The sequence below is a fragment of the Mus pahari genome, chromosome 14 (assembly GCF_900095145.1).
Source record: "Mus pahari chromosome 14, PAHARI_EIJ_v1.1, whole genome shotgun sequence".
NCBI lineage: Eukaryota > Metazoa > Chordata > Mammalia > Rodentia > Muridae > Mus > Mus pahari.
Genome location: NC_034603.1, coordinates 19,029,254 through 19,056,954, shown reverse-complemented (window position 1 = coordinate 19,056,954; position 27,701 = coordinate 19,029,254). Strand labels below are relative to the sequence as shown.

At 50.1% G+C, this 27,701-nt stretch overlaps 1 protein-coding gene across 1 annotated transcript in view; it reads right to left on the bottom strand.

The window, feature by feature from the left end:
• Positions 1-3,489: 3,489 nt before the first annotated feature.
• Positions 3,490-27,701, bottom strand: part of Adamts2 (ADAM metallopeptidase with thrombospondin type 1 motif 2) — a 211,028-nt gene continuing 186,816 nt past the window's right edge. The window contains exons 12-22 of the mRNA XM_021213198.2: positions 27,096-27,271; positions 24,259-24,392; positions 23,180-23,303; positions 22,206-22,286; positions 21,521-21,687; positions 19,895-20,054; positions 16,821-16,953; positions 15,712-15,919; positions 13,095-13,224; positions 12,051-12,140; positions 3,490-5,293 (exon numbers count right to left, since the gene is read on the bottom strand). Coding sequence (XP_021068857.1) covers positions 4,833-5,293; positions 12,051-12,140; positions 13,095-13,224; positions 15,712-15,919; positions 16,821-16,953; positions 19,895-20,054; positions 21,521-21,687; positions 22,206-22,286; positions 23,180-23,303; positions 24,259-24,392; positions 27,096-27,271 — 1,864 coding nt within the window. The 3' untranslated portion in view covers positions 3,490-4,832. The remainder of the gene's footprint in view (positions 5,294-12,050; positions 12,141-13,094; positions 13,225-15,711; positions 15,920-16,820; positions 16,954-19,894; positions 20,055-21,520; positions 21,688-22,205; positions 22,287-23,179; positions 23,304-24,258; positions 24,393-27,095; positions 27,272-27,701) is intronic.

Below are 27,701 nucleotides of genomic sequence, written 5' to 3'. Positions count from 1 at the left end.
AAAAAAAAAAAAAAAAAAAAAAAAGATTGGTCACATCCAGGATAGCATGGCCATAGATGATCCTCTTTTCCTTATCTTTACAGAAGAGACTGGAACGAGCTGGAAGTGTCTAATGATCATATCCTAGTTAAAAAGTTTCCAGTAACACCTTGCTCTTGGACACAAGCCTTTGTTTCAGAGTCCAAGCTGGGACATATTTCAAAATGCCAACCTTTTCCCTCCCTGCCAGTAATACAAGGAGATTTTTCTTCTGCTTTCTCTGTGTTTTAGTTTCTCCTCCTGTAACAGCTCAGTGGAGAAGGATTTATTGTGGCTCAGTTCAGGGTACTGTCCATCCCGGCAGGGGAGTGGGGGTGGCAAGAGCTTGAAGCAGCTGCTCACATCCAATCCACACCCAGGAAGCAGAGAGCAATGAGTGCCAATGCTCTGCTCACTTGCTCCTTTCCAAACAGTTCAGGATTCCAGCCAAAGTAATATTCTCAGGATGGGTCTTCCCATAATTAACCCAGTGAACCGTCCCTCAAAGACATACTAACAGACTAAATAGTCTCCCACAGGTCTGCCTGGAGAGATGGGCAGTGGGAGTCAGGGAGTACGTGGCCAAAAGGAAGACAAGAAAGAGGAGAAAAGCAATGAGTACACAAGAAGGAAGGCATGGCCTTGGCATCAATAAGGATATTGACGGGAGAATGTTACACTGATCTGGGTGTAGGAGCACACACCTATAATCCCAGTACTTGGGAGGGAGAAGCACGTGGACTTCTCTCCAGTTTGAGACCAGCCTGTTCTACATAGTGCGCTCTGGACTGTTCAAAAGACAAGGGCTGGAAAGATGGCTTAATTGCTAAGAGTGCTTGCTGCTCTTCAAGTGGACCAGAATTTGGTTCCCAGCACCCAAAACCAGGAGGTTCACAACCATCTGTACCTCTAGGGCCAGGGTATCTGATGCCTTCTTTTGACTTCTGTGAGCAGCCTCACACACGAGTCATTCACACACATACATAAATAAAAATCTTTTAAAAACTGGCATGAGAAACCTTCCCACAGTTAACACAGAATGACTAGATGTAGTAAATCTAAAAGTAAGGGGATAGATGTGTCATTACGTACGCTACCGGAGAGAGACAGGTCACACAGTCCTATAACTTCAAGGGGGGAGTCTCTAACCGTCATTTCTAGAAGCAAAATTGGTCACTTCATCAATTGGATGACATCACCAAGAAGTCGGTATCAACTGAACATCTCTGCGTGTCCCAAAGTGACCCTCAAAATAGTGAAACGGCCTATGGTTTTATAAAAGACAGAAATAGAAACCAAAACCTACAATCAAGGATTATTAAGATTAATCAAATTAATATCATAAGCTTGGAATTATTAGCATAACAAATTTGAGCTCTTGAAATATGGGGAACTCCTAGTGTGTGGCACCCAGCAGCTAACAACTTCGTATTTACACAGCCCTGTTGGAGTTCTTACACAAATAGACAGAGGAATCTGCCTTTCAATCCCGCCCCCCCCCCCCAACTCCCCAACACGGGGAGAGAGAGCGGCATTTTCTAAGTGTAGTAGTACTGCTTACAGGTTGGCTGACTAAATTTAAAAAAAATACACACACAGGTCTCTTAAGTTAAATTCGAATTCCAGAATCATTTCAAGTATCTTTTCAGTATGTCTCTTATTCATACGACAAAGTGTCCCTTGTGTCTCTGGAATTCAAACTGAGCTCAGTGGCTAGAGTTTTCTCCTGGAAACCCTAATCATAGGGAAAGGGGACCATGATGATTGGGCTGGGGGCTCTTCCCTAAGTCATGATAAGCTGGAAGAGGGTGCTTCTTCCCCACCATGGGCTCCTAGATGTCCCCCTGCCCCAGGAACCTGGGGCTCATCCCAAGATTAGCTTGCCAGTGTAACACATCTCTCCTGCCCAACTTTATGCTGGGGATGAGTGCAGTCAAGGTAATAAACATGGCCATGATTTGCAAAACCACAGACACTTTAATAAGTTACGAAAATAAGGAGTCAGTTTTTGCTATACAGAACAAAAATGCATCGATGGCTGTTGTCAGATAAAATTTTGTGATTTAAGTTGAGCACCATGTTTGGCCCCACTTGGCAGCCACGTGTCACACGGGAGTAAATAGAGTCAGAATGTTACCTCAGACCAACATTGGCTCTAAGCACCATCTATATACTCAAAACAGACCAAAAAAGAAAACTTTTAAAATACAAATGTGAGGCTTATATACAAGATTCCACGGGGTTTCCGAAGGAGCATCTTCAAATGTGGCCTGACCTCCCTAGGAATGAAGAACGACTCCCAGGTGCCTCAGATTGTTCTGGGTGATGCAGGACAGTCTTGGTGACAACGTAGTGCTGGAAACCTTCGGAGGACACCTACCTGCCTCTGGGGCTACAGGAACACCTCAGAAATAAGAGCTTCTTGGGAAACTGAGGGTTGTTTCCAAGCATTCTCCAATCCATCCTCCCATGCTCGGGCATCCACAGCTCCTCTGAGCTCAGTGGACACTGTGTTCCTTAGCCAGACGTGTATGAGCACCACTAACTCCGAGAGGCCTAGCGGTCCATGGCCCAAGGCACCAAGGATGCTGTGTCCCTCAAGGCTGTCTTGCTGGGGCTGTCCCATGTGGGGCTTCTATGATTTGCTAGGATCTGACAATGGAGTATTACTGTCCCACAGCCCTTAGAATGGGTAAAGTCAGTCATCCTAACTAGTACTAGTCTAGAACATTCCTCTACATTCCACCACAGACTCAAACAGGAAGTACTCAGTTCTTCAGCCCAGGAGTAAACCCAGCTGACCTGGATTCAACAAATGCAGGCCAGCCATGGCATTCACTCCCAGCTTACAAGGAGGGAGGAGAACAGAATTGTTCTCAACCACACACCAGGAGGGATGGTCAAAGGATAGTTCCCAGTTTGGTTCTTTGGGAGCTGGAGCAGTGTGTGGGGGGGGGAAACATGGGGGTAGAGGAATGGATGGTGGGAGGGTCTGGCTACCTTCTGGGAGGAAGGTTAAGCACCGTCTTAAACATTGGTTCTGCTGGTATCTATGCTCTGACTTCTTTCCATAGATCATTCACACAGACACCTCCCCCCAACACACACACACACACACACACACACACACACACACACACACATACACACATTCACACAAGCATACAGAGCACCTCAAAATTCAATGGAGGAGCAGCCACAATGGTGTCAACCCAAGTCTCAGCACCCTAAACTCTGTGAAGGGCTGGGGGTGTCAATAAGGAAGAAGAATCTTAGATTGAGAACATAGAGGAGAAAGAAGTCTTAGAATTCTGGCCAGCCTAGCCCAGCTAGAGCACTAACAGGCCCTTAGGTCTCACTATGTGGGGACACAGGAGTAGCATGCTCACAAAATGCCAGCAAATATGTCCCTGCCCACCACCCTCCTGTCACCCATCCCTCCCTCCCCTTTTCCTCCCATTCATATCTGGCTCACCAAACACCATTCTACCCCCAAACAAAATTTATCTAAGCTTCTAAAGAAAAAAGTAAAGTGGGGCTCCCACCTCCCACCCTGTATGTGGGACTGCAGACCAGGTTCTAGAACATCTAAAGGTTGGAGGTAGGCAGGGGCAAGGTCAGACCATAGGCAAAACCCATTCTCTGAACCTGAGGCCCCACAGCCTGGCGCTTTACCACCATGGTGGCAGTACAGGGACTCTAGGAAAGAGAGTCCTGGTTCTTGGACCACATGCTGGGTCATCCCAGCAGAGTGGATGCCTCCACCACTCTTACTCAAGGGTCTTTTAGCCCAGGCTACCAGAGAAGAATAGTGCGGTTCTTCTACCACAGCCATGGGTAGGGGAAGCAAGCAAGGCCAGGGTGCGGTGGAGAGGAGAGAAGTGGTCCTTGCTGCCTTTGATCCAATGGCTCCTGTTCAGAACTGCCCTCGAATCCCCCCATTAAAAGAGTCTCATCAGTTTCCTGGAAAGAACTAGATAGATGCACAGCCCCTGCTCAGCTGAGATCAAAACACTGCACACTTTTTGAGCACCAGGTTTTGAAACTGCACCAAATAATTAGTTAGTAGTTAAAATGGAAACCAGTGGTTGGAGCTAGGTGGAGCTAGACCTGAAACTCCCAGGTCACCTCAGCCCCACAACGTAAAGGATTCTGCGTCCGGGAAACAGAGGTATCTGGAAGTGCAAGCTATGACAAGCCTAGGCTGGTAGGGAAGACATGTCACAGTGGCAGCCATGGCCAAAGCCCACCAACAGCTCTAGATGGGCTTTCTTCTCTGATTGGTCAGAGCCCTATACTACTGGTTACCACACTTATCCTATCCTCTGCCTGGCCCTTGACTCATGACCTCCACTTCGATGTACTCAACCTGGCAATTGATCTATAAATAAAACACTATGTCACCTAATAGTCCGCAGCGGTCTCATCCTTTTGTCTGGGGACCGGTCATCATCAAGGAAATGAAGGTTCTCAACCATTGCTTACTAAGTTGGAGCAAAATTTTTCTCTCTGGGAGTCATCCCCCTTGACCTCCCATCACTGATAAGAAACTAGGGAACTTGAATATTCCTGTCCACTCTCCACTTAAGAACACCACAAGATTTAGGTCATTCCTAACCTGGCAAATGCATGTTAGGCTGATTGTCACATGCCCCACCCACCCCAATATATTCTTTTGTACTATTTTCCATGCGTTCCAAACCTTCTTGGAAGCAGGGGTTTTGGCTTCGTTTTCCACAACATAGGATTTGCTAACCTGGGGAATATATCTATAAGCAAGGGGAAAAGCTGTTGATGCGAATCTTTCTATTTTATTAGAACTTTCCTGGCTTCTCTTTTCTCTGCACTGCATTAATGAGCTCCTGGATTCTTTGGTTCCTCGTCTTCACATACAGGCTTGGCCGTCGAGGGATCAGGTTGGGAGACTGGACCTCTTCATCCACACCATGGATTTTGTAGGGGACATCCACAGCATTGGTTTCTGGGTGATCTTCGGTGGCATTGGTGTTGGAGACATTGAGGGGGACCTCCAAAGGAGGCCCCGGGGAAGGCTGCACCCGTGTAGCTACAGTGGGCCCCGGGAGTGTGGGCATGAACACATCGATGTCATTGTGCTTCCCGGGGGGAGGCTCCACACCTCCGTCCTCTGGGTTGCTGAGGTTTCGGGGCGGGTTGCAGGATTTGCAGCAAAGCTTGTTGTAGCTGGGGATGGAGCAATAGCGAGACAAGACTTCCATCCTACAGAACATTGACTTGTCGCCTTGGCACTGGTCCTCTGAAAGAGAAGAGTGGGAGAAGTAACCAAGGGACAAAGTGAGGGGGACATGTACCCACCGCCGAGTGCAGATTGCTGGAGGAGGCGTGTGACAGAGTCCAGAGGCAGCACAGAGGCAGTGAGCTGGTGTGGAGAGTCAGGATAATTGCGGTGTCTGAGTCTCTGAGCAGGGCAGCAGCCCCAGACCCCCACCTGGACTGCTCCCCTCCGGCAAGCGATCCCCAGCGGAACCTGCTTTTCCAGCCTGTCTCAAAGGCTGAAACAGAGCCGGAACCTTTCTGCTCTCAACAGAGACTCCAACCTCACGGATGGGACTTCACTGGGATCTTTACACAATACCTCAGTGGAAACCCAGTGTAGTTTTGTGGCAGGTCTTGACTCTATGGTCATCTACAAGTAGTAACTCTAACAAAATTCAGCCTGAAAGTACCAGCTCCGAAAGCCAAACACAGCCTTTCCACTGCGGCCTCACTGTGAGCCGCCTCCTCTGACCTGACCTTCCAAGTGTTTCTGTCAGAGACGAAAGACTGAGACTGTGCGGCCCTTTGGACATTTGCCCAAACTTATCTGCTGCATGCTGTCCTGGCAGTGCTGATCCAGCCTGAGGCCTGGCCACACTGAACTTCTGGCAACTTCCAGACAAACTCGGTACCTTCTCATGAGGCCGATCCTTCTCAGTACATCCTCATTCCTCCCGATCAAGAAATTGATCATCCGTGCTCCAGTTTACATGGAGAGCGCTGACACTCTCTTCAGAATTCCCCTCCCCCTCTCTTCTCTGGTCAATCCCCAGCTCTGTGTGTGACTCAGTTATTCAGCCAATTGCCACCCCCCCACCCCCCATTCATTGGTCTTTTTCCCAAATGTCGCTCTCCCTTCTCTTTCCCCATGTAACTCATTCTAAAACCTAAACTGAGGTGATTTATGGAACATACTCAATATAAAATAACATGTCACAGTCACAGGGATGTTCCACGTCCCTCAGACAAGCACAGGCTGACCTCTCCTAGGAGAGAAAATGCCCCAGTCTGTGGCTTCATGGTTCCCTGCCTTCTCCACTTGCCTAGCCGACAAGTTCACATTCAGTTGTTAGAAAAGGTGACCAGAGTCTGGAGCCTTTCATCACTACGAGAGTCCCCAAACAGAGCCTCAGGCAATATCTGAACCAGTCCCAAAGGTGAGTCAAAGGATACATTCAAAAATACAAAAACAGAAACATGAAAACAATGAGCACAACCAGAATTGGAAAACTCTGGGCTTTAAATCAACAGAGCCACAGTCCAGAAACACAGAGAGCGGTGTACCACCAGAGGCAGGGCTGAGCTCTGAGGGGTCCAAATAGACAGGGAATGTGCCCAGCTGTCCGAAAGCAAAGCAGCCGGCGAGGAGAAGCCCAGTGTGTCCTAACACTGAGATAAGTAATGTGCTCACCACACACTGGGAAGCACAAAGGCTTCAGGCTGAGGGCCAGTCAGAACCCAACAGCTAGGGCGACTGGTAGCGTCTTCTCAGACGGAGTGTTTCCTGGATGCCCAGTACATGGAGACTGCGAAGAGCATTTCATTTGAGGCTGAAGTTGGGGGCCCAGGGTACCCCTCGCTCCCTTCCCACCACTATCTGCACTTCTTGGCAGCTACTGAGGCTGAACAGTGTAAAAGCACTGACCACAGTCCTAGGGACATAAGGAGGGCTTTAAATAAGAGCTGTGTGACAGGAACATCTCCCACGATAAGCTTTGACAAAGGAAGAAGCCAGCCCCAGGGAGGCCACTACTCCTGCCACACGGTGATGCTCTCTGTCCTGTTCCTGTATCTTTTCCTTTAAACAAACAACAAAATGTCACTCAGCAGCTGTGTCCTCATTTGGTTGACTGTCTCTCTCATCAGCCTGGGGTAGCTTGGGTCTGAAATTTCCCCCCAAAGGCTCATGTGTTAAAGGCTTGATGAAAGATGGTAGAACCATTTGTAGGCAGAGACTGGAGGGAGGAAGTTAGGTTACTGATGGTGTGGCCTTGAAAAAGATACTGGACTACAACTCCTTTCTGTCTTTCCTTTTGCTTCCCAGCTAGCAAGGGGGACAGATGTCCTTTGTCATGTGGGAACAACACATTATTTTCACAGGCCCAAGTAAGTGATCATGGACTGAAAACCATGAAATAAATCATAAGCCAATATAACTTTTTTTTTTTTTTGTCTCAGGTATCTATCTTATCACAGTCCTGGAAGCTAACATTCAGCCATGCTGAATCAAGGATTGCCTCTAGCAATCAAGGAACTGTATAGGGCCATGGGCCAGATTCATCCTTTCATCTGGTTTTATTGAAACACAGCTACATTTAATATCATTGACCACTTCTCCACCATAACAACTATGACGTAGCTGTGGCAGAGGCCAGATAGGTTCCAATGCCTAAAAGGTTTGCTGTGTGATTCTCTTCAGAAAATGTTGTTCGGCTCTGGGTGAATGCCATCCCTGGATTAGCGGTTGGCACAAAGGCAGTGTTCAGTTACTGGAGAAAGCTCTGAGCATCTCAACTCCCTTCTGCAGGATGCTTCCCTTCCACCAGCTTGCCAGGTCTCTGAATCCTCAGACTAAATGGCAGAGCATCACTTGTGAAAAGTCAAAATAACCCAATGAGCAAGTCAAAAGCCCCACTGGCTAAGAACTTGGTATACTAATATCAACGCGGAAAGCCCCATCAGTCAGCCCCGTGTTTATTCCTGGAACGTAACCATCTGCAAGATCAAGGGGTGGTTATAATCCTTATTGAAGGTACGCCAGTGGTTGTGTCTTTTTAAACAATACCAGAAACCAGGAAGCTCTCCAGGATCAAGGAGCTATCAGTTATATTTTCAGCTGAACTGTGTGTCCTGAGGCTCCGGCTGGTGAGAGGTTACAGAGCTAAGTTTGATTTTATGATATTTGATCGCCCATTCCATTCCCAGTAGGAACTAAATAGCAAGAACTCTCAGGTTTTTTTTTTTTTTTTTTTTAATAGGATCTCATATGTTGACCAGTTTGGCCTTGAACTCACAGAGCTCTGCCTTCCTCTGCCTCCTAAGTGCTGGGATTAAAAATGTGAGCCATCAAGGGTGACCAAAATTATTGGCTTCTAAGAAATGATGGTAAACCACTGAGAATGAACACATTGTTCCTAAAGTCCTCTTAAAAGCTAAGCATGGCCAGCCCTGGCCAGCACTTAGATGGGCGACATTAATTCATCTGTGTGCCTCTTCTCTTGACTTGGTGGTATCTGAATTCCACCTGGATTATCAGTTGCTTCCTGCTAGTTTCGTTTCTTTCTTTCTTTCTCTTTTTAAAGATTTACTTATTTATTTTATATATATGAGTACACCATCATTTCTCTCTTCAGACACACCAGAAGAGGGCATCAGCTCTCATTCCAGATGGCTGTGAGCTACCATGTGGTTGCTGGGAATTGAACTCAGGACCTCTGGGAGAGCAGTCGGTGCTCTTAACCACTGAGCCATCTCTCTAGCCCCTGCTAGTTTTCTTGAATGCCTTTTAACACTTATCATTTATTTTAGGAGAAACTTGATACGAGGGACATTCATGGAAGACAAGCACTGTAGATAACCTCAAACATGAATACCGAGGAAAAGCGAAGTTGATTTAAAAATCAAATTGGAATCCTTCAATCCCCAGGGGGAGAGCCCTGTACAGAACTCTAAGTTAGAGAGAGTAGAGTGTGACAGACACTGGGAAAGGCTCAAGGCAAGAATGTCTCCCTGGTGTCATCGGGGATAAAGGAGAAGCAGTGGGTGTTGCTGGGAGCAAATGTGTCCTGATAAAGGAGTGGTGGCTTCACGAGCCCATTTATCATTCTAGAGCCCACGAAACTGATTTACAAAGTGAGTGGCATTTTCTTTTCCACCATGGGCCTTAGATGTGCCCCGTGCAGGTGGCATCTTAGGCCATCAGGAGCCCTAAGGCAGGGTTCCCGTAGAAGACAGCTAATCTGGACTCATCTCTGGGGAGATGGACAGAGGGATACAGCGCTGTTGATGCAACTCTCCTAGGGACTCCCGTTTCTCTTCAACTATGATTCCTTTGATTGACAAGAGCTGTGCGCAGTGGATCCAGCCATGGCTCCTGGAACATCTCTGGAGTCTGGGGCCTGGGCTGCCAATCCCCTTTCCCAGATGCGAGGCCATCGCCTATTTTCTTTCTTCTGACCTCCTGGACTTTCTTACTGCACCCTAGCACAATCATGAAGCAAGAGCCCCACCTATAGGATCTCAGGTGAAGAGGTCCCTGCTGAGTCTTGATCCACTGCCTGGTTATTGTCAGTAGGTGAGAGGACTCAAGCCTTGTGGCTACTGAGAACAGACCCTGGGAGGCACAGGCAGGCAGAGCTGCGAACACACACACACACACACACACACACACACACACACACACACAACTACTGCTCTGCTTCTCTGAACTGACTTCCCATGACCACACCTACCCCTATCCCTTGGCTGATGGGCACCTACTCTTTATGAACAGGCATCTCAAGGCAAGGCAATCACATGACAGTGGTTCAGGAGCTATAACCTAGACCGCACATTTCTGCTCTGATCCCCCAAAAGGGAGAAGCCATCATCCTGGGCGGCACCTAGGAGCAGAAAACGGAGACATCCCTGTAAGGTGCTCACTTAGTACTGACAGTGCAACCCTAAGCCCTTGCAGTGTGGCAGCCCTATTTTGAACATGTCTTTGGGATATGTGTTAGTGGAAGATGGGCGCTAAACATCTATGTTGGGCGGAGAGGTGGGGTGGGGTGGAGGACAGCAAAGTCACCGGAACCGGAAACCAGGTGGTGGATGCTACAGGGTGCTGTTACCGTTAGCACCTGAGCACTGCCTGCCAGGAAGGTGAAGGGAACAAGCCACCAGCTGAGCAAACCCACGCTCCCAGTTGAACTGAACTTTTATTGAGTTTATTTGTGAGATGCATGACAAGAGGTCTTTCCATCATTAGTAAGAATAAAAGGTCATTTTCACAGTCACTTTGGCACACGCTAATGTCTCATGGAGAGAAAGAAAGAAAGGAAGAAAAAAAAAAAACAACAGAAAAGCAACGACGACAACGGAACCTACGTAATTACGTCATTAAATACATACAAAACACTAATAAAATATCCCTGATAAACCAAAGTGCGTACAGACAGGAGGCAAATGCCCGGGACCGTGTCGCGCCGTCTGCGACCACACAGATCACTCACATTGCCTCGTCAAAGTTGGAAGTTAACAGTCGTGAGAGGATTAATTTGCAGTTACACACCAATTATTTACATAACAGTAATTAGTGCCAAGGGGAGTAGGAGGAGGCTTGGCTGCATGGTCCAGCAGGAACTTGAATTATTAACAGATGAAGGTGGCTGGGGCCAGGAGGGGCTGGTGGGACTGTCAGTTGGGAGTGCTACATTGGTCACGGCTAAGGACCCAGGTGTGTCACCCTCTGGGTGTAAGGCCGCGCTGTGGGAACCCCTTGTGGGAGCCTCCACAAAACAGTCAGCGCCAACTGGCCAGGTGGGCATCCGAGGGGGACCCCTTTTATCGGAGATAGACGGAGTGCCTGCTAAGTAAGTCCCTTCACACACAGACGGCTCAGGGAGGAAGCAAGGCCATCTGGATTTAGAAACCTTAACCCTTGGCAAAAGGTGGGCAAAATGGGCGGGGTCCCCCTAGATCTTCAGTGCCTGCCCCCTACTTGGATCACATCCCCCATCTAAGGCTGGAGTTAGCAGCCAATTCTGTTAGCTTTCAACTTTAAGGCATCTTCTACATAGTGTTTCTAAGCAAAAAAGCAATAAAAATTGAGGTATTCTGTAGTTGTTCACACTGGTAGGTGAGGCACATCCATATCTGTCAATCAGTCAATCATCAGTCAATCAATCAATCAATCACACTTTCAATCCTCTGAACGGGTCATATGCACAGGACAATAAAAAGGCCATTGGAGCAAATGGACAGAGAATGGAAGTGGTGGAGTCCATGATGTCCCATCTCAGGGACACGCCTCCCTGCCTCCTCCTCCGTATGATTGGACCCCCGAGAGGACAGGGGCTACGGGGACCAAGGGCCGTGTAGGTTGGGTGCAAAGGCCGGACGGAAGCAGGCCATGGTTTCACAAGTCGGAAAGGACACACTCAGCAAAGGGCAACAGCAGCAGAGACAGCAGCAGCAGCCGGGAAGCCCCTGACACCGCAGGAAATTTGGGGTCTGTCACCCCGGCACGGGAGACCGGGAGAAAAAAACTGCACACCGCACACCTTAGAAACCCCTGTGGTCTCAACTCAATAGTGGGTGGCGTCTGAAAGGGGATGGGGCTGGCTTCCCCTTGGAGGTGACCCGCAGCTTCAGCCTGGAGGAATGTGGCCCAATGAGGTGGTCGCCATAGCGAGGTGGTCACACTCGCACAATGGCCTCAGGCCCCTCCGGCACCACGACAGATCTTTGCCCCTTTACAAGCCATCACAAAACCAGGTCCTGGCCTCCCTACAAGAGGCCAGTGTCCCCAGACCAGGCCTCCCTGAGGCTGGCCCTCACTTGTGGCCACCAAGTGGTACAAGCTCAGGAGGAGCAGGCCGAGCACACAGGCCCGGAGAAAACAGATTCACCCGAGAGAGCGCTCAGCAGGAGTCAGGGAAGCTTTCCATAGAGAAAGAGGAGGGGAGCCCAAGGCAAGCTCCACAAGGCGCAGGGCATGCACTGGAGGGCAGAGGCAGAGTTATAAACGGGTCGGTTACTTGACGAGATCTTCTGGATAGGCGAGTCAGGGTCAGGCCGGGACAGCCACTGAACCACGTAGCTCTTCTTGGAGGGATCTGAGCTGTTTCCTGGAAGGAAAAGAGGAGGTCGCATGCAACTGCCAAGGACACTACGAAGGACCCTTATCGCGGGCACGTCAAACACGCACGCACGCACGCACGCACGCACATCTAGCGCAAAGCAGTTTGCCCCCAGGCATCCTGAGGCCTGGAGCAATAGGAGGGCGTGGTTCCTTCCGGGATAAACTGATCTAGTCTCCTGTCTCTCTGCCAATCATACTGGGACCCAGCTGTATTCAATGTCTTGCCAACTGCCCACCCGCTTCAGGCTGGGCCACTTCCCAACAAGCCATGTCCCATTCTGTCATCCTCTGTACCCCATCTTACTTCCAGAGCTCTTTGTCACTCAAGCGCTGTACTGAAGAAACTTGGTGAGGATGACAAATCCTGACACCACCCCCACCAAGAATGTCCCCTGACCTCTTGTACTCTATCCTCTGTAGAAGAGACCAGTGAGGTGTAATAACTAGCCTTGAGTTGCTGTGTGGACCAAAATGTTGAAACACATGTAACACTGGACCAGGAATCTACACAGTGCTCTGTTGTTCTCAATACAGAGCACTGTCCACTCTCATGGGCACACCCTTCCTATACTGGGATCTCTATTGTATGGGCCACAACAGGTTGGCTAGTTCTGTCCTGCTGTGCTGTGGTTCATTGTGGGTCACTGGAGTTGAAGGCTGTGACATCATGCATGCTATGAAGGCAAGAACGGGCAGAGATTCCTCTTCTCTGCACATCAGAGCCTGTCCAAGGATACCCATGTGTCCCCCCACCCCCACCCCAATCCCATTTCCTTCTAGGGAACGTCTCAGCCCTGGCTGGGAGTGCTCAGGTTCAAGTACAGCCATGGCAAACCCAGCCATTTTGGAAGAAGAGCAGAATTTGATTTCACCAGGCTTCCATCTCCTCTTTCCTAGACTGTTTCATGCTGGGGTTATACAGGGGTGGCACAGGGCTTACGGGGACAGGGTGCAAGCCTGCAGATCCTCGCCGTCTCGGGCCGCTCCTCCCGGCAGACACCAAAATTATCATCTGCGGTGCGGCAGAGCACTGGCCGTTCCTGGGTGCCGTTGCCACAGGTTACCGAGCACTGTAGGTACAGAACCATCAGTCAGGGTCACCTCCCACGCTGGACCGCAGATAACTCATGCTCCCCTGACACGTGACTGGTGACCCATGGGAGATGGTGTGGGACAGAGTGTGGGTTTTGTCCCATGGAAGCTGCCTAGAACGCACACGTCCATCTCTCAGGGTTGCTGTGACGCCCGGAACGTCTGGGTCCTCCCTCCTTCCCGCGGTTTGGATGTGATTTGAGTATGTCATCCCAGACCCATGTGTTGGAAGCTCCGCCCCAGTGGAGTGGTAATGAAGAGGAGATCAAAATCTAGTGGGAGACTTCTCCTGCTGGTTCGGACCTTGGCTGCCTGCCTCCTGTGGACTCACTCTCTATGTGTAGCATCCTGGTGCCATATAGCATAAGGTCCTCATGGCCTTATACATCCAAACCCATGAACTAAAGAAGCCTCTTTATACAGTAGCCAGAAACGCTCAACACTGCCAGAAAACCCTATGAAGAGTCCTCAAAAAAGTCAAAACTGATATGACCCATTGATCCTGGATATACACCCAAAGGATGCTAAGTCAACATACCACAGAGGCACCTGCACATCTGTGTTTATTTTGCACTGGCACAGGAAATGGACCCAGCCTACCTGACCATCAACAGATGCATGGAGAGAGAAAAAGATGGTACATATATGCATGTTTGTGTATGTGTGGGTTTACTTATGATGTGCAGGTGCACATGCATGAATATGTGTGTGCATGTGGAGATCTGGGGCCAACATCCAGAGTCTTTCGGCCCACCCTCCAGTGATTTGGGGGTTTGTCATTGGAACCTCAGACTTGGCTGACACAGCTAATCTAGTTAGCCAGCTTGCTCCTGGCATTCTATTGCTGAGTCAGCTCTGGGCAGGCTGCTATGCCCACCAGGCATTTACATGGATACTGGGAAATCCAAACTTCAGTCTTCATGCACAGCAAGTGCTTTAAACACTGGAACCATATTCCTAGATCCTACACAATATTTAGTCATAAAGACACATGGAGAAAAACAAAATCATGACATTTGCTAAAAAAATGGATAGAATTAGAGATCATATGAAGTCAATAAGCTGGGCTCAGAAAAGACATTCTATGTCTCCCCATATGTGGGACTGTGTGTGCGTGTGTGGGGGTGTATGTGTGGTAGGATGTGTGTGTGTGGCATGTGTGCAGTGTGTGTATGTGCTATATGTTTGGGAGTGTAGTGTATGTGGATGTGTGTGCTATGTGTATAGGGTGTGTGTATGTGTGTGTGTGTGTGTGTGTATGGTGTGTGTAGTGTATGTGTGGTGTGGGGGTATGTGGTGTTTGCAGTTGTGTGGTGTGTGTGTGGGCTTCGGGGTGTGTGTATGGTGTGTGTGGGGGGTATGTGTGTATAGTATGTGTGTATAGTGTGTGTGTGGTGTATGTGTGGTATGTGTGGTGCATGTGTGTGTGTGTGTGTGTGTGTGTAAGGTCCTGACACTCTTGAGGAATACTATTTGGGGAGAGGAAAAAGGAAGGGGGAGGGCAATGTGGAAGTGATGTGACTTAGAAGGAAATGCAATGGCACGTGTGTTGGAGGATATCAGAATGAAACCCTCTACTTTGTGTTCCAACTTCACAGTAGAGAGGATAATTAGATATCAGAGGAAGGCAAAGCCATTTCAAGGAGAGGATATTAAGCATATCCACCTACAACTCTCCCTGCAAAGGTCCTCAAGCACCTCATTATAGCAATGGAAAATGGTTAATACAGCTCTCTAGCTGAAGGATGCTGAAGGCCCAGGAAAGCCTGTAGTGGATTAGGGCTCCTGCAACATCTCTGATCCACCCCTGGGAGCTTTGGCAGTCCCTCCTCTAACCTCTCCAGACACAAGGCTCTGGTACCCTCTACCCCCACCTCTGCCACGGCTTCATGACCCTGGCGAGCCACCAGAAGTGCATTCTGACCTGACTCTTGGCACTGTGCCTCATTCAGCCTCACTATGAGAGTCTCTCTCTCTCTCTCTCTCTCTCTCTCTCTCTCTCTCTCTCTCTGTGTGTGTGTGTGTATGTGTGTGTGTGGTCAGGTCAGCAGACCTGCAATTCCCAAGTGCTTCACATTCCTAAGCAACAACCTGTTTTGAGGAATGGCTCTTGCGCAGTTTCTGGGGACCTAACCCCTGGAAGGTTCTGGGTGATAAGAAAGTTCCTGCATGCATGGGGCCTTGGGATAGGCTGCGTTAGCTTTGCTAGATAGTTTAAACCAGCAGTGCAATTATGCATGGCAAATATCTGCTTTCCTTCCATCTAGGATCTGAGGTCCATCCTCATGTACCTTAGTCCCTGATGGAAACCCTGGACCTCCATGCTGTGGCTCCCACCGGTGCCCTGAGATCTGAGCTTTGGCCTGGAGGACAGGGGCTGTATCAAAACTGGAATGCCCTGTCTACCTCATTCTTATCTGAGCTCAGTTTGGGATCAAGGGCATAGAGCCAAGAGAGCAGCTTACCTGGGACCAGGACCCAGCCCGCCACCGCCCAGGGCAGAGCTCACGGTTGCAGGCCCGGCGGCTCTCAGGACGGTGGTCGTTGCAGTGTTTGGTGTGCACGGAGCGGGTGGTGTTGTTGTGCAGAGGTTGTATACAACGGACGGAGCGCACCTGCATGCCAGTTCGCCCACAGCTCTGAGTACAAGGCTCCCATTCACCAGTGACCCACCTGCCAGGGCAGAGCGGTAGGTGGTCAGGGAATCAGTCTGGCTGTGGCTCAGGCAGGCAGTGAGAACAAAGAGGTCAGCCAGCTCCTGCCTGCAGCTGAAGCTCTTCCTTGATTCACAAAAGCATCCACCGGGGCTGGTGAGATGGCTCAGCAGTTAAGAGCGCCGACTGCTCTTCCAAGGGTCCTGAGTTCAAATCCCAGCAACCACATGGTGGCTCACAACCATCTGTAGTGAAATCTGATTCCCTCTTCTGGAGTGTCTAAAGATAGCTATAGTGTACTTACATATGAATAAATAAATATTTTAAAAAAGCGCATCCACCATGTGTGCATAAGGGGGAAACTGAGGCTCAGATACTCTCCTGCCTGTCAGAGTCAGAGTTAGAGAGGGCCCTGGGCCTGACCACAGTCTCATCTTCTGTTGGTGTCATGAACCCTCCCTAAGCAAAACTCAAGAGCAGTGTAGACTCCCTGAGCCTCTGTGCATGTCCCTTACCCCACCATCTTCCCTAACCTGGGCCAAGATATGCATCCTGAGGGTCTGAGGATCAATCCTGCTGCGTTGAAACATCTATTAAGCATTGGAAGCCAGCCCGGGCTGCCTAAGCCTGTTTCCCCACCCACGGGTTGTTAATACCTCCTGTCTTTTCTGAGATGTACACGGAGCTTCCGTTCAGTTGGCAGAAGTGGGCCTATACCTTTAACCTACTGTTAAAGGTATAGTGCCCAACACCCTACAAGATGCCTGGCCCAGGGCTTCCAGGACGTCCAGTTTCATCCCTCCCTCCGGGGCATGCCCCTGGGCTGTGGCCCCTCCCAGCACTCGCACAGGCTGGGAACGCCCAGTTTCATCCCGCCCTCTGGGGCGTGCCCCTGGGCTGTGGCCCCTCCCAGTACTCACACAGGCTGGGAGCACTCCTGAGGGTTGCAGGCTCGGCGGATGGCCTTGGGCTTGGCGAGGGCACTGCAGAAGGCTCGGTGCACCATCTTGCTGTCCAGCCTCCGTCGGCAGCCATACTTAGTGAACTGGGACCCTGAAGACAGAGAGATTGAATGGGATGGTGGGACCCCCATGGGGGCTTGGAGAAGTAAGGGGTCTACCAGCAGAGTATTACCCCATTTTCCTCTCTCCTCTTTGATTTTTGTTTGTTTTTTTGTTTCCTATATTATCCAGGTTAGCCTTGAACTCATTCTTTATCCCAGTATTACCCCAGACTTCTCATCCTCCTGCTTCAGCCCTCCAAGCTAAGGCTTGTGTCACCATACTTAATTCCTCCTTGCCCTTAAAATGATGTGAAGGGTGAGAAGGGAGCCTTGGAAGGACATAGCAAGGACCCCGCCCTGCACCCAGCAGAGAGGGCAAGATTGCAGACTCCCTTGATGGCTTCTGAGTCACAGGGAAGGCTCTGCTCCCCTTCATGACTTAACCATTATTTTCTATCTTGGGGTCCGGCATCAATCAGGCAGGGGCACCCAGAGTGCATGACTCCTTTTTATCACTGTCTCCTGCATCCTTTCTCAGTGTGGGTGCTACTGGGAAATATCTAGGGAATCTAGAGGACAGAGGTTAAGAGCGGGTGGTACCTTTTAACTACCTACGATGTAAGTTATCCCATCCCAGGACAGAGAGTAATGGAACCTGAATTTCCATAGTACCTAGTGTATATACAAGAGAATTTAAGCACAGGCAAGCGGCCTTCCCTAGTTGGGGCATCTGAAAGCATCCTGGGACGTAGAGGAGTGACACTGGCCCACTGGAAGGGATTAAGGGACAGTGAGGAGAAGCTTGTGCAGAACCCCCCAGGGAAGCACTGCGTGTTCGGGGAAAACCACTCGCTATGGATTAGGCAAGGATGGGAAAGGCCTGGTCTCCATCCTGCAATGCCAGCCGGTGGTGGAGCCTTCAGGAGGTAGACTGGGAATCTAGCTCTTTCCTCCTTCTCTTTGCTTCCCAGCCACCTGCTAGGCTAGGCAGGGAAGACCAGCAGCTTCCTCTGCTGTCTGTCTGCCCCTGCCATGACCTGGGCCAGAACCTCTAAAATCATGAGTGGAAATAGAGTTTTTCTTTCTGTAAGTTGATCACCTCAAAGGCTCATCACAAGCACATATACTTTACCCGAGACTGGTACAGCCTGGACACTATCTGGAGGCTTGCCTGGACCTCAGAGGCCACAGGAAGAATTTTGGCTCTTGCCTCACAAAAGGAGCTACTGGAGGAATTACAACACAGGAGAGGGGCAGGGTCTTGTTCATGCCTTCATTTTAATTTTCTGTGTATGTGTGCGTACATGCATGTGTGTGATCTGTGGAGTGCCTGAGGCTGATGTCAGCAATTATTCTTGGTTTCTCTTCCATTTTAGTTATTGATACAGGGCCTCACAAGCAATTCTAGAGCTTGCCAATGTGGTTAGCATAGATACTCAGATTGCTCTGGGGAGCCCCTGGTCTCTTGACCTGCAAGGATGGACTTACAGGAGGGCTCCCACGCCCACCCCGCTTTTACATATGTTCTGGGGATCTGAACTCTGGTGCTCTTGCTTGCCAGGCAAGCGCATTAGCCACTGAGCCATCTCTCCAGTGCACATTCATTCCTTTAAAAGATCATTCTTGGACCTCGAGTGGATTCACAAGGGTCAGCGGGAGAATGGGGCTGGACCAGATGGAGGTGGGGTGTGGAGATGGGGCATCAACACCGCAAAACTGTTGGGGTTCGTCTAGTGCTGTGTATACAAATGCTAAAATCCGAACCCCAAGATCTGGCTGCTTTCAGAATACATAGGCCTTTGTTGTGTAAACCTTGCTCCCCAATCCCTCCCCCAAACCAAGTCCTCATGGATCATGTATTTCTATGTAAAGCTATTGGTTAAATAAAAGTGTCTACAGCAGATTACCAGGGAGAATAGAGGTAGGCAGGAGAATAGAGTTATTAGGCTGGGGTCAGTTGGGGGGGGAGAGAGAGAGAATGGGAGAGAGAGAGAGAATGGGAGAGAGAATGAGAGAGAGAGAATGAGAGAGAGAGAGAAAATGCGAGAGAGAAGAAGAGGAGGTCCCCAGTACTTGTGATGGACCAGGAGCACATGGTTGAGTGAAATTCCCTCTGAGGACAGACTTTTGGAGCAGAAATAACCTGGCCAACCCCATACGCAAGTATTTGGGGGGCTCAGCTGGGGAATTAGATTATAGAAAAATAGATTAGAGGTAATTCACCAGTAATTGTGCAGGAGCTGATTAAATAAATCAATAGAACTCAGTCTCAATTATTGGAGCACTGTCCAGGTCTAAGAACTAAAAGAGCTATTAAATAGCGTTTCCAACACAGAACAGAGAGCTAAGACTGCTACAGCTGAGGAGGAGGTTCCCAGGCTTCTTGTCGAATTCTTTGAGGCCACTGGAGACCGCTTTCCCTCTGCCTATTCCAGGCCCCAACTCTAGATTGACCAGGTTTGTGGTTTTTGTTTTTGTTTTTTGTTTTCTTTTTTCTTTTTTTTCTGAATAGACTTAGGGAAAGGGGATTCCCCCCCGCCCCCCCCCAAGATGTCCCCAGTGTGACTGGAGTCTTGCTAGTACTGCTTGCCCAAAGGGCTCATACCTCAACCTCCCACCAGGCCAGCCTCCCTCCCCATGTACTGCTGCTGAACACGCTGGTGTGATTGATGTCCCACAGGCCATTCTGGCCACATTTTGCCAGGTATCTCAAGCACCCCACCCTCCCAACTACGCCCAGATCTTTCCCAGCATAGGCTAAGCCCTTGGTCTCGTCAGTAGAGGTTGCTTATGTGCTGCTCTGATGGGCATTTCCCATCCTTGGCAAAGGACAAGCTCACTGCCTCAGAGCTGCAGTCAGGAGGGTACTGTTGGCCCAAGAAGCCCATCCAACCAACCCCAACCTCCTCTAGGCTCACACTGAGTCTCAAATCAGGGCTGTCCCACCTCCAATCGATCCTGGGAACCCCAGCAGTGAGAACCCCTCCTCACCTCCACCGCAGGGCTTGGAGCAGGGAGACCACTTCTTCAGGGCCCACTCATGGCGCACAGAGTCATCTTCCAGGACATTGTTGTCATCAACATTGAGGGAGTCCTCGTGAATCATGTATTTGTATGTCAGTGAGATCCGGGTGTCTCCTTCAGGAATAACCTGGGCCCACCCCAACATGGTCATGAGTATGTCTGCTCAGCTTTTTATCCCCCCTCTATAGCCAATTTAGAGGCATCAGGTAGATTGACAGCCAGGGAAGATAGATAGCCCTAGACTTAGGATGGTCATCTTGAATGGCTTTTCAGCTTTACAGTGGTACTTGGAATTTGGAATTTGGACCTTTTCCCTGGCTAGTGGCATATGGAGCAACCCTCCTGTGATGCTAACGGCAGCGATGGATCCTGGTAGTAGTTTAGGTGTAGCCAATGCACTTTTGTATGATGTGAGTGGGTTTGTGAGGATCTAACCTCTAAGGAGAATCTATAGAGAGCTAGGATCTCATAGGCTGCTGGTCACAACACTAAAAGCATTAAGTTACATCTTATTGATTTATTTTCTCATGCATGTACTCATTCAGCGACCACAGAGGTTAGAGGGGGGTGTCGGACCCCTCGGGGAGGAGCTATAGGCATTTGTGAGCTTCTTGCTGTGGGTGCTGGGGTCCAAATTCTAGAGAACTTAAGTGTTCTCACCTGATCCACACCTCCAGACGCACCCCCCCTCCACCTTGGTTTTTCAAGACAGGGTTTCTCTGTATAGCCCTGGCTGTCCTGGAACTCACTTTGTAGACAAGGCTGGCCTCAGAAATCTGCCTGCCTCTGCCTCCCAAGTGCTAGGACTAAAGGTATGTGCCACCATGCCCAACTCCTCTCTCTCATTTTTGAGACTAAATTGCCCCAGCTGGCCTGGAACCAGCTCCAAAGACCAGGTTGACCTGAAGTTTGCTGTGTAGATGAGGCTGGCCCAGAACTTGCTTTAATCTTCTTGCTTTGTCTCCTGAGTCCTAGGGCTACAGGTGCATGACACCATGCCTGGATCCATGCATCTGTTTGCTTGTTTGTTTGTTTTAATACATGAACTATACCACTTAAGCCATTAATTAAAATAGAACTTTAAAAAGGACTTGAAAATCCAGGTCCTCCCACCCCACCAGGAGTTCCCATAATTAGGAGCAGCCTGTGTTCCTACACCCAGGTGACCTGGAATCCAGTTTTGTTTGGACACAAAGTTCAGTGTAACCTGTAACTGGTTTTTGTTTTTGTTTTTGTTTTTGTTTTTTTAGCTCTCAGGTGTGAGAATTTCAGCACATCAGCAGAGGTTAACGCATCTGATGGCAATACTGCGAACATCATTCAAATAGACAAAATGGAAACATCTAGAGAGGAGGCTTTGCCCACGGTCACTAAGAGTGGTGTAGAAAGCAGAGCCCTGACGTGTGGGTCCATGCCCATTCATGGCTGACGTGGAGACGGAGACCATGGCAGGGAAAGAGGCTGCTCAGAGCATAGACTGAAGAGTACAGGCAGAGTTTGAGCGTCCCAGGCCTCCCTCGCACGGGCTGGGGCCCTGTGCACCCACAGGGGGGCCATGTGCACCCTCGAGCTGGGGCCGTGGGCAGCACTCACCAGCACGGTGATGGTTCCGTGGAGTGGGCCTATGGTCTGCAGCGTCTCCCTCTCGTCCTCGTTCCTGTACTCCCACTCCACACCCATGGCAATGAAGGATCTCGAATTGGGGTTCAAGTGGTTCTCTTCATTTAAGATGAACTTGCCTGTCTCCAGGTTCTTGACAGCTGAGAATGGTAAAGGGGAGCACACAGTCACTGCAGCACGGGGCTACTGGTCGGCAGGGAGGCCATAGGGGTTTCCTAGATGTGTTCCCTCCCCCCATGCACTGGGGTCTGTCCTTGTCACCAGTAGCCCGACTTGCTTTGGGATTCATATCCTGCCCTTGGTTGCTCTATGAAGACCAAGTTAACTACTGCCTAGTCCAGTGCCCCTCCAAGAGGGTGGACTTCCATCCTTCTGCAAGCTGGAGCAACACAGCCTCACTGGGACACAGGGCCCTCGGTAGCTGCTGCCAGAGGAGCTCTCTGATCTCAGGTTCTGACCTCCCTGTGGAAGATGCACGTAGGAAATCCCATGAAATGTGATGAATGGAGAGACAGGTGGCCTGGGACTGAGGCGCATCTGTCAATCAAGGCTGTCGATCTCAGGACCCGGCCACCTAGCCCAAGTCTCGGAGGTTGGGTACTCTACCCATCCTAGGGGACAGGTCTCACAGGTGTTGAGATGTCAGGCTGTGACTCACACAGATGGTGGCTGGTGGTGTCGGCCTCCTGGATGAGCAGGTGTCTGGCTCCCGAGGGGATCTCAAACATCTTGATGTAATCTTTGGGGGTGGGAAGAAAGCCAGATGAGAAGACAGGAAGCCATTCCAATGCACATGCCCTGCTCTCCAAGACAGCTTCACCAGAAGGAAAGCCTCTGCTTTCGGGTAGGAGAGGGGTCAACTGGAAAGCTGGCTACTCCTTACCCGGCAGTTCTGCTCGCCTCCAAGTCCCAAGTGCCTCTCTGCTGCCTCTTTCATTGAATGTTCGGGTTCCAGCCATGCTGGAAGTTAGTCTAAGATACCTCATCTAGCAAGCAGGCCCCATGGAAGCCTTCATCCCATCCGCAAACCATGCTAGAACCCCATATGTGGGGCTGCCGAGACCAGAGCTGAGCGCCTGACCTGCAAGGCCATTTCTGGCCCGTGCCTCCTTGCCGGGGGACTATAGGTTTGCTCTGTAGCCTCACACCAGAAAACTAAAGAGGCTTGTCTGCGTGTTAGACACAGGCTGACTGAGACCACAGGGATGTGGTCAGCTGCTTCGGGCCAACCCAGAGGGTGCAGGGTCCTATGAAAACTCAGCCTCAGTACTGGGCTGCTGTGTTTTTGATGTGGCTTGAGGGTGTCCCCTATGTGCTAGATTCAGGAAAGTCCTGATGACAGCCCTCTATGGGCAGGAGAGGGAGGGATCCACAACTGGCAGCTGGGTATCCTGGAGGGCTGAGGGGATTGCCCTCTGTCAGCCCCTCACCTCAGATAAAGGTTCTCTCTCCTTCACACCCACAGAAGCTCAGACTCAGGATCCCCCAACCTGTCTCTTTCCCCTTGACCCTCACTGCCCTGAGTCCCAAATAGTCATAGGCCCATAGAGGGTTCCAAGGGTGGGGGCATTTGGGTCCCAGACCCATAGGGGCTATCAGCATCCCACCCCAGGTGGAAGGTGGGCTTCTCACCTTGTTTCCTGGGTGACCTTGTGAACGTGCCCTTCACCACTTTACAGTGGGTGTTGTCACCTCCACACACGCCACACTTGTCTTCCTGCTTTCGGGAGCCGATCACCCCATCACAGCCCACTTTCTAAAGGGAAAGAGAGGGCAGGGGACCTTTGAGAGATCACCCTTGTTCATGCCCGAGCCCCCAAGACCTGTAGTACCAGTTCCCTACCACAGCCGGGATCTGTGCATCCATTCTTAGTAGCTCCTGATACAGGGGAAGAAGGGCTTTAGAGAGAGGCAGACCCCATATGGCCGTCATGGGCCATGTGCTCTCTCCCAGCTTCAGTTCATGCAGAGCACAGAGCCTGTCTTATCATAGTACTGCTGTCCTCAGCTCTTCCATGCTTTCTATCTCCAAGAGCACCCACATAGCACACCCCGGAGACCGCTCTGAGGGGATCCACTCAAGAGCACCCACAGAGCACACCCCGGATGCCGCCTGAGTGGTTCCATTCAAGAGCACCCACATAGCACACCCCAGAGGCCGCCTGAGGGGTTCCACTCAAGAGCACCCACATAGCACACTCCAGAGGCTGCCCTGAGGGGTTCCACTCAAGAGCACCCACATAGCACACCCCAGAGGCTGCCTGAGGGGTTCCACTCAAGAGCACCCACATAGCATACCCCGGAGGCCGCCTGAGGGGTTCCACTCAAGCCTTAGGCTGCTTTGTCTCAATGTAGCAACTCTTAGGTAGTGGGATCTTTAAACTGTCGAGCCTAGTGAAAGGGGCTCTTGACCCTGTTTTTACATCCTGCTCACTCCCTGCAGTGCCCAGAGATGCCGAGGCTTGCCTTGTAAGCATGGAAGGCTTAGTCTGACCCTAGATCCCACATTCTAGAGGACTCATCACCCGTGAGCCTGTGCACCGGAAGCAGAATGTCTGTGATGGAGGACAGTGTCGCTTGTTAATAGATGTAGGAAGGCCCAGCCCATTGTGGGGGACACCCTTCTCTAGGCAGTGGAGCCTGAACAGAACAAGAGAGGATCCCAGGAGGTGGCAACCCTGAGCCACGGTCTGCTGCCTCATGGCACTCACCCTGCAGTCCCCACGCACACAGAGGCTGAAGGCGTCCTTGTAGGAGCAGCGTGTCCCATCGTGCACCATGCGCTTCATGGACACCACCTCTCCCGTCTCCTTGGACTCACAGTACAGGTGGCATCTCTCCTTGGCTGGAAGGGACATGGCAAGGTGTTAGTCTAGAGCCATCTACAAAGAGCTCCAGAGAGAATACTCCTAGTGTTCTTAGAACTCACCAGGCCCATCCCTAGTCCCTGCAAATCTGTGCTCTGGGAGGACACAGAGAGAAAGGGACAGGTGGTGGCAACCTCCTTCCTACCCTTCTGACTTCTGAGACTTTGACTCTGGTGCTATTGGCTTTAGGAAGACATTTTCCCAGCTAGTCCAGCCAGGATGTGAATCTGGTCCACATCTTCCCTCCCCACAGCCCTGCTTGGAGGAGACCCTCAGCTCTGTAGAGGGTCTCTACCTAACAAGTGTTTCTCAGAGCCTTTCCTCGCTGTTGGTGGGAGGGTGAACGAGTGCAGCCACTGTGGAAATCAGCGTAGACGCTCCTCCTCCACAAACTAAAGCTATGATTCCCACAAGTTGTGCCGTACCACTCCTGGGAACACACCCAAGGGACTCTAAGTCAGTACAGCACAGAGATGCCTGCACGTTCAAACTCTTCACAAGACCCAAGGTATCTTAGGTATGTGTCTGCCGACAGAGGGATGGATTTTAAAATGTGATATGTATACACATGGAGTTTAAAATGTGATATGTATACACATGGAGTTTTACTCATAGAGAAGATAATTACATCGCCTTTATAAAGATGAGGGGAACTTGAGATTCATCATATTAAACAAATTAAGCCTGACTCAGAAAATCAAGTCTCACACTTTCTTTCATATGCAGAATCTCTCTCCCCCTTCTCTCAAATATATCTGCTTATTGTGGTAATTATATAATGGAGGGGCAACCTAATCAAAAGATGACAGACATGTATTAAACTGTCTCAGTGAATCCCATTATTTTGTACAGTGAGTGATGCTGTAAGAGTCAATCCAATGCAGCCAGACGTTCTTGGATTCGGTCTCAAGTCACTTTCTTTGTTCAGGATTAATTATCAGAAGCAATTGATGCAATGGGTCACCAGGCTTCATGTCCCTCAGCCCTGTCAGCTCTGTTGTCCCTCAGCCTTGAATCAGCACAAGCACGTGACTCCAACTGGCACCCAGGCTCACACCCAGCTACCATGCTCTGTCTAGTGCTTGGGGGGAGTAAGATAGAAATTGTATGTTTAAAACATACAAACGGAAGAGAGAGGGACGAAAATGGAATGGAACCAGTCTCTTGTATTTGTGTCCTCCATCTGAGGGCTCAACCCATAACAGATTGGAGATGTTTGAAAAAAGAATTGTCTCTGCAGAGACCTTGTGTGCACCCTTGCTCGTTATTCTCTAACTAATACAGATGAGCAACGGTGATGGTTTGAATGAGAATAGCTCATGTGTTTGAATGCTTGGTCCTCAGCTGGTGGAACTGTTTGGGAAGGATTAAGAGGCGTTGCCTTTTTGGAAAAGGTATGTCATTGGGGATGGGCTTTGAGGTTTCAAAAAACTCAAGAGATCCCCAGTGTTCTCTCTCTCTCTCTCTCTCTCTCTCTCTCTCTCTCTCTCTCTCTCTCTCTCTCTTTCTCTCTCCCTCACCCTACCTCATGGTTATGGATCAAGAATTCTCAGGGGTTCTTTTGTTCCACCATCATGGACTCTGAAATCATAAGTCAAGCCAAACTCTCTTATGAATTACCTTGATCATGGTGTTTTATCACAGCAATAAAAACCTAACTAAATAACAACCATTTGCATAGCATTAGGTAGTATAAGTCATCTGGAAGTAAACGTGTATAAGTTATACACAAACGTTTTAAACGAGAACTTGAACATCCATGGAGCTGGGTATCCTATAGTGAGGGATACTAAAGCTACAAATTCTTCAATTTCATAAGACACAAAATAAATGCCGTTTGACGCTTCAACTGTTTGGTTCACAGTTTCTGCCACTTGCAATGGACAGTCCTAATGTGAGAGCGGTTGGTGTGATGGTGAGGTCTACCAACTGGACACAGTCTAGAATTTCCTGGGGAGGATCCCAGAGGAGAATGGTCTAGACCAGGTCGTCCTGTGGGCACGTGTGTAGGGGACTGTCCTCATTGCCTTCACTGAGGAGGGAAGAGCCAGGCTGAGAGCAGGTAGTGTCAGTCCCTGGGTGTGGGTTCTGGATTGTGTCAAAGAGGGAAAGAGCTGAACACATGCACTCATTCATGCATTCTTTCTCTCTCTTCTCGTGACTATGAATGTATCAAGTGCCCGTGGCCTCGATGTAATCCCTGCTATAATAGACTGGAGCCTGGAGCTGTTAGCTAGAATGAACCCTTTCTCCCTTAGGATGTGTTTGTTGGGGTTCTTATCACAGCAACAGAAACCAGTTTAGTTACCTATCAGAAGTCACCTGATTGCCTCACAGGGTCAACTTCTGCCCCCACCCCACACCGGAGGTGCCTATGCAACTCCAGCCTTGTTTCCCGCATGGGTACCGTAGGACGTTGTACCCTCTGAGCCTCCAATCCCAGCATCTGATCCACGTCTGGTGTTCTGGTTCCCTTGGAATTGAAGCCCTGTCCCCAGCCCAGAGTCCTTGCTCAGGAGTGGGACCCTGCAGCCACACTTGCCAGCACTGTGCCCTGCTGCTGGTCCAAGCATCACCACAGATCTGCCTCCCGCAGGATCATAGGTGTACAACAGTGCATGCCCCTGCCTGCCCCGCCCAGGGTCCTGAGCTGACTCCCACCCATCTCCCCAGAAGCTCACCATCCCGGTGCTCATGAGGCAGCCAGTGGTGCTGGACATCACCGTGCTCAAAGTACAGGTCCCACTGCCGACACTGCTCCTCCCGGAAGTCAGCCAGGGAATTGGGACAGTCCTGGGGGTTGCAGAGCTGGAAGTCATAGGCCAGGCCCGAGCAGGTGCGGCCCCCATTGGCTGGACTGCAGGAGAAAGCAAAGGTTCCCCTTCTTGGGGCCTCTGGAAAAATACCTGCCCCTGGGTGGCATTTTTAGGGAAATCCTTGAGTCTCAGATATGGGGGTGGGGTAACTTGTATTGAGTAAAGAGACATAGCCCTACTAGGACATGGGTAGCCCCCAGCCAGGTAGGCCTTGGGACATCAAGACTAGAAGGAGCTGGCCGTAGCCACCAACCCCTCCTCCCCATTTGTGCTCTCTTGAGAAGGTCTCATTAGCCAGGCATGGTGGTGCATGACTTAAATTCCAGCATTTAGGAGGCAGAGGCAGGCAGATCTCTGTGAGTTCAAGGCCAGCCTGGTCTAAAAAGTGAGCTCCAGGAGAGTCAGGGCTGTTACACAGAGAAACCCTGACAGAGAGAGAGAGAGAGAGAGAGAGAGAGAGAGAGAGAGAGA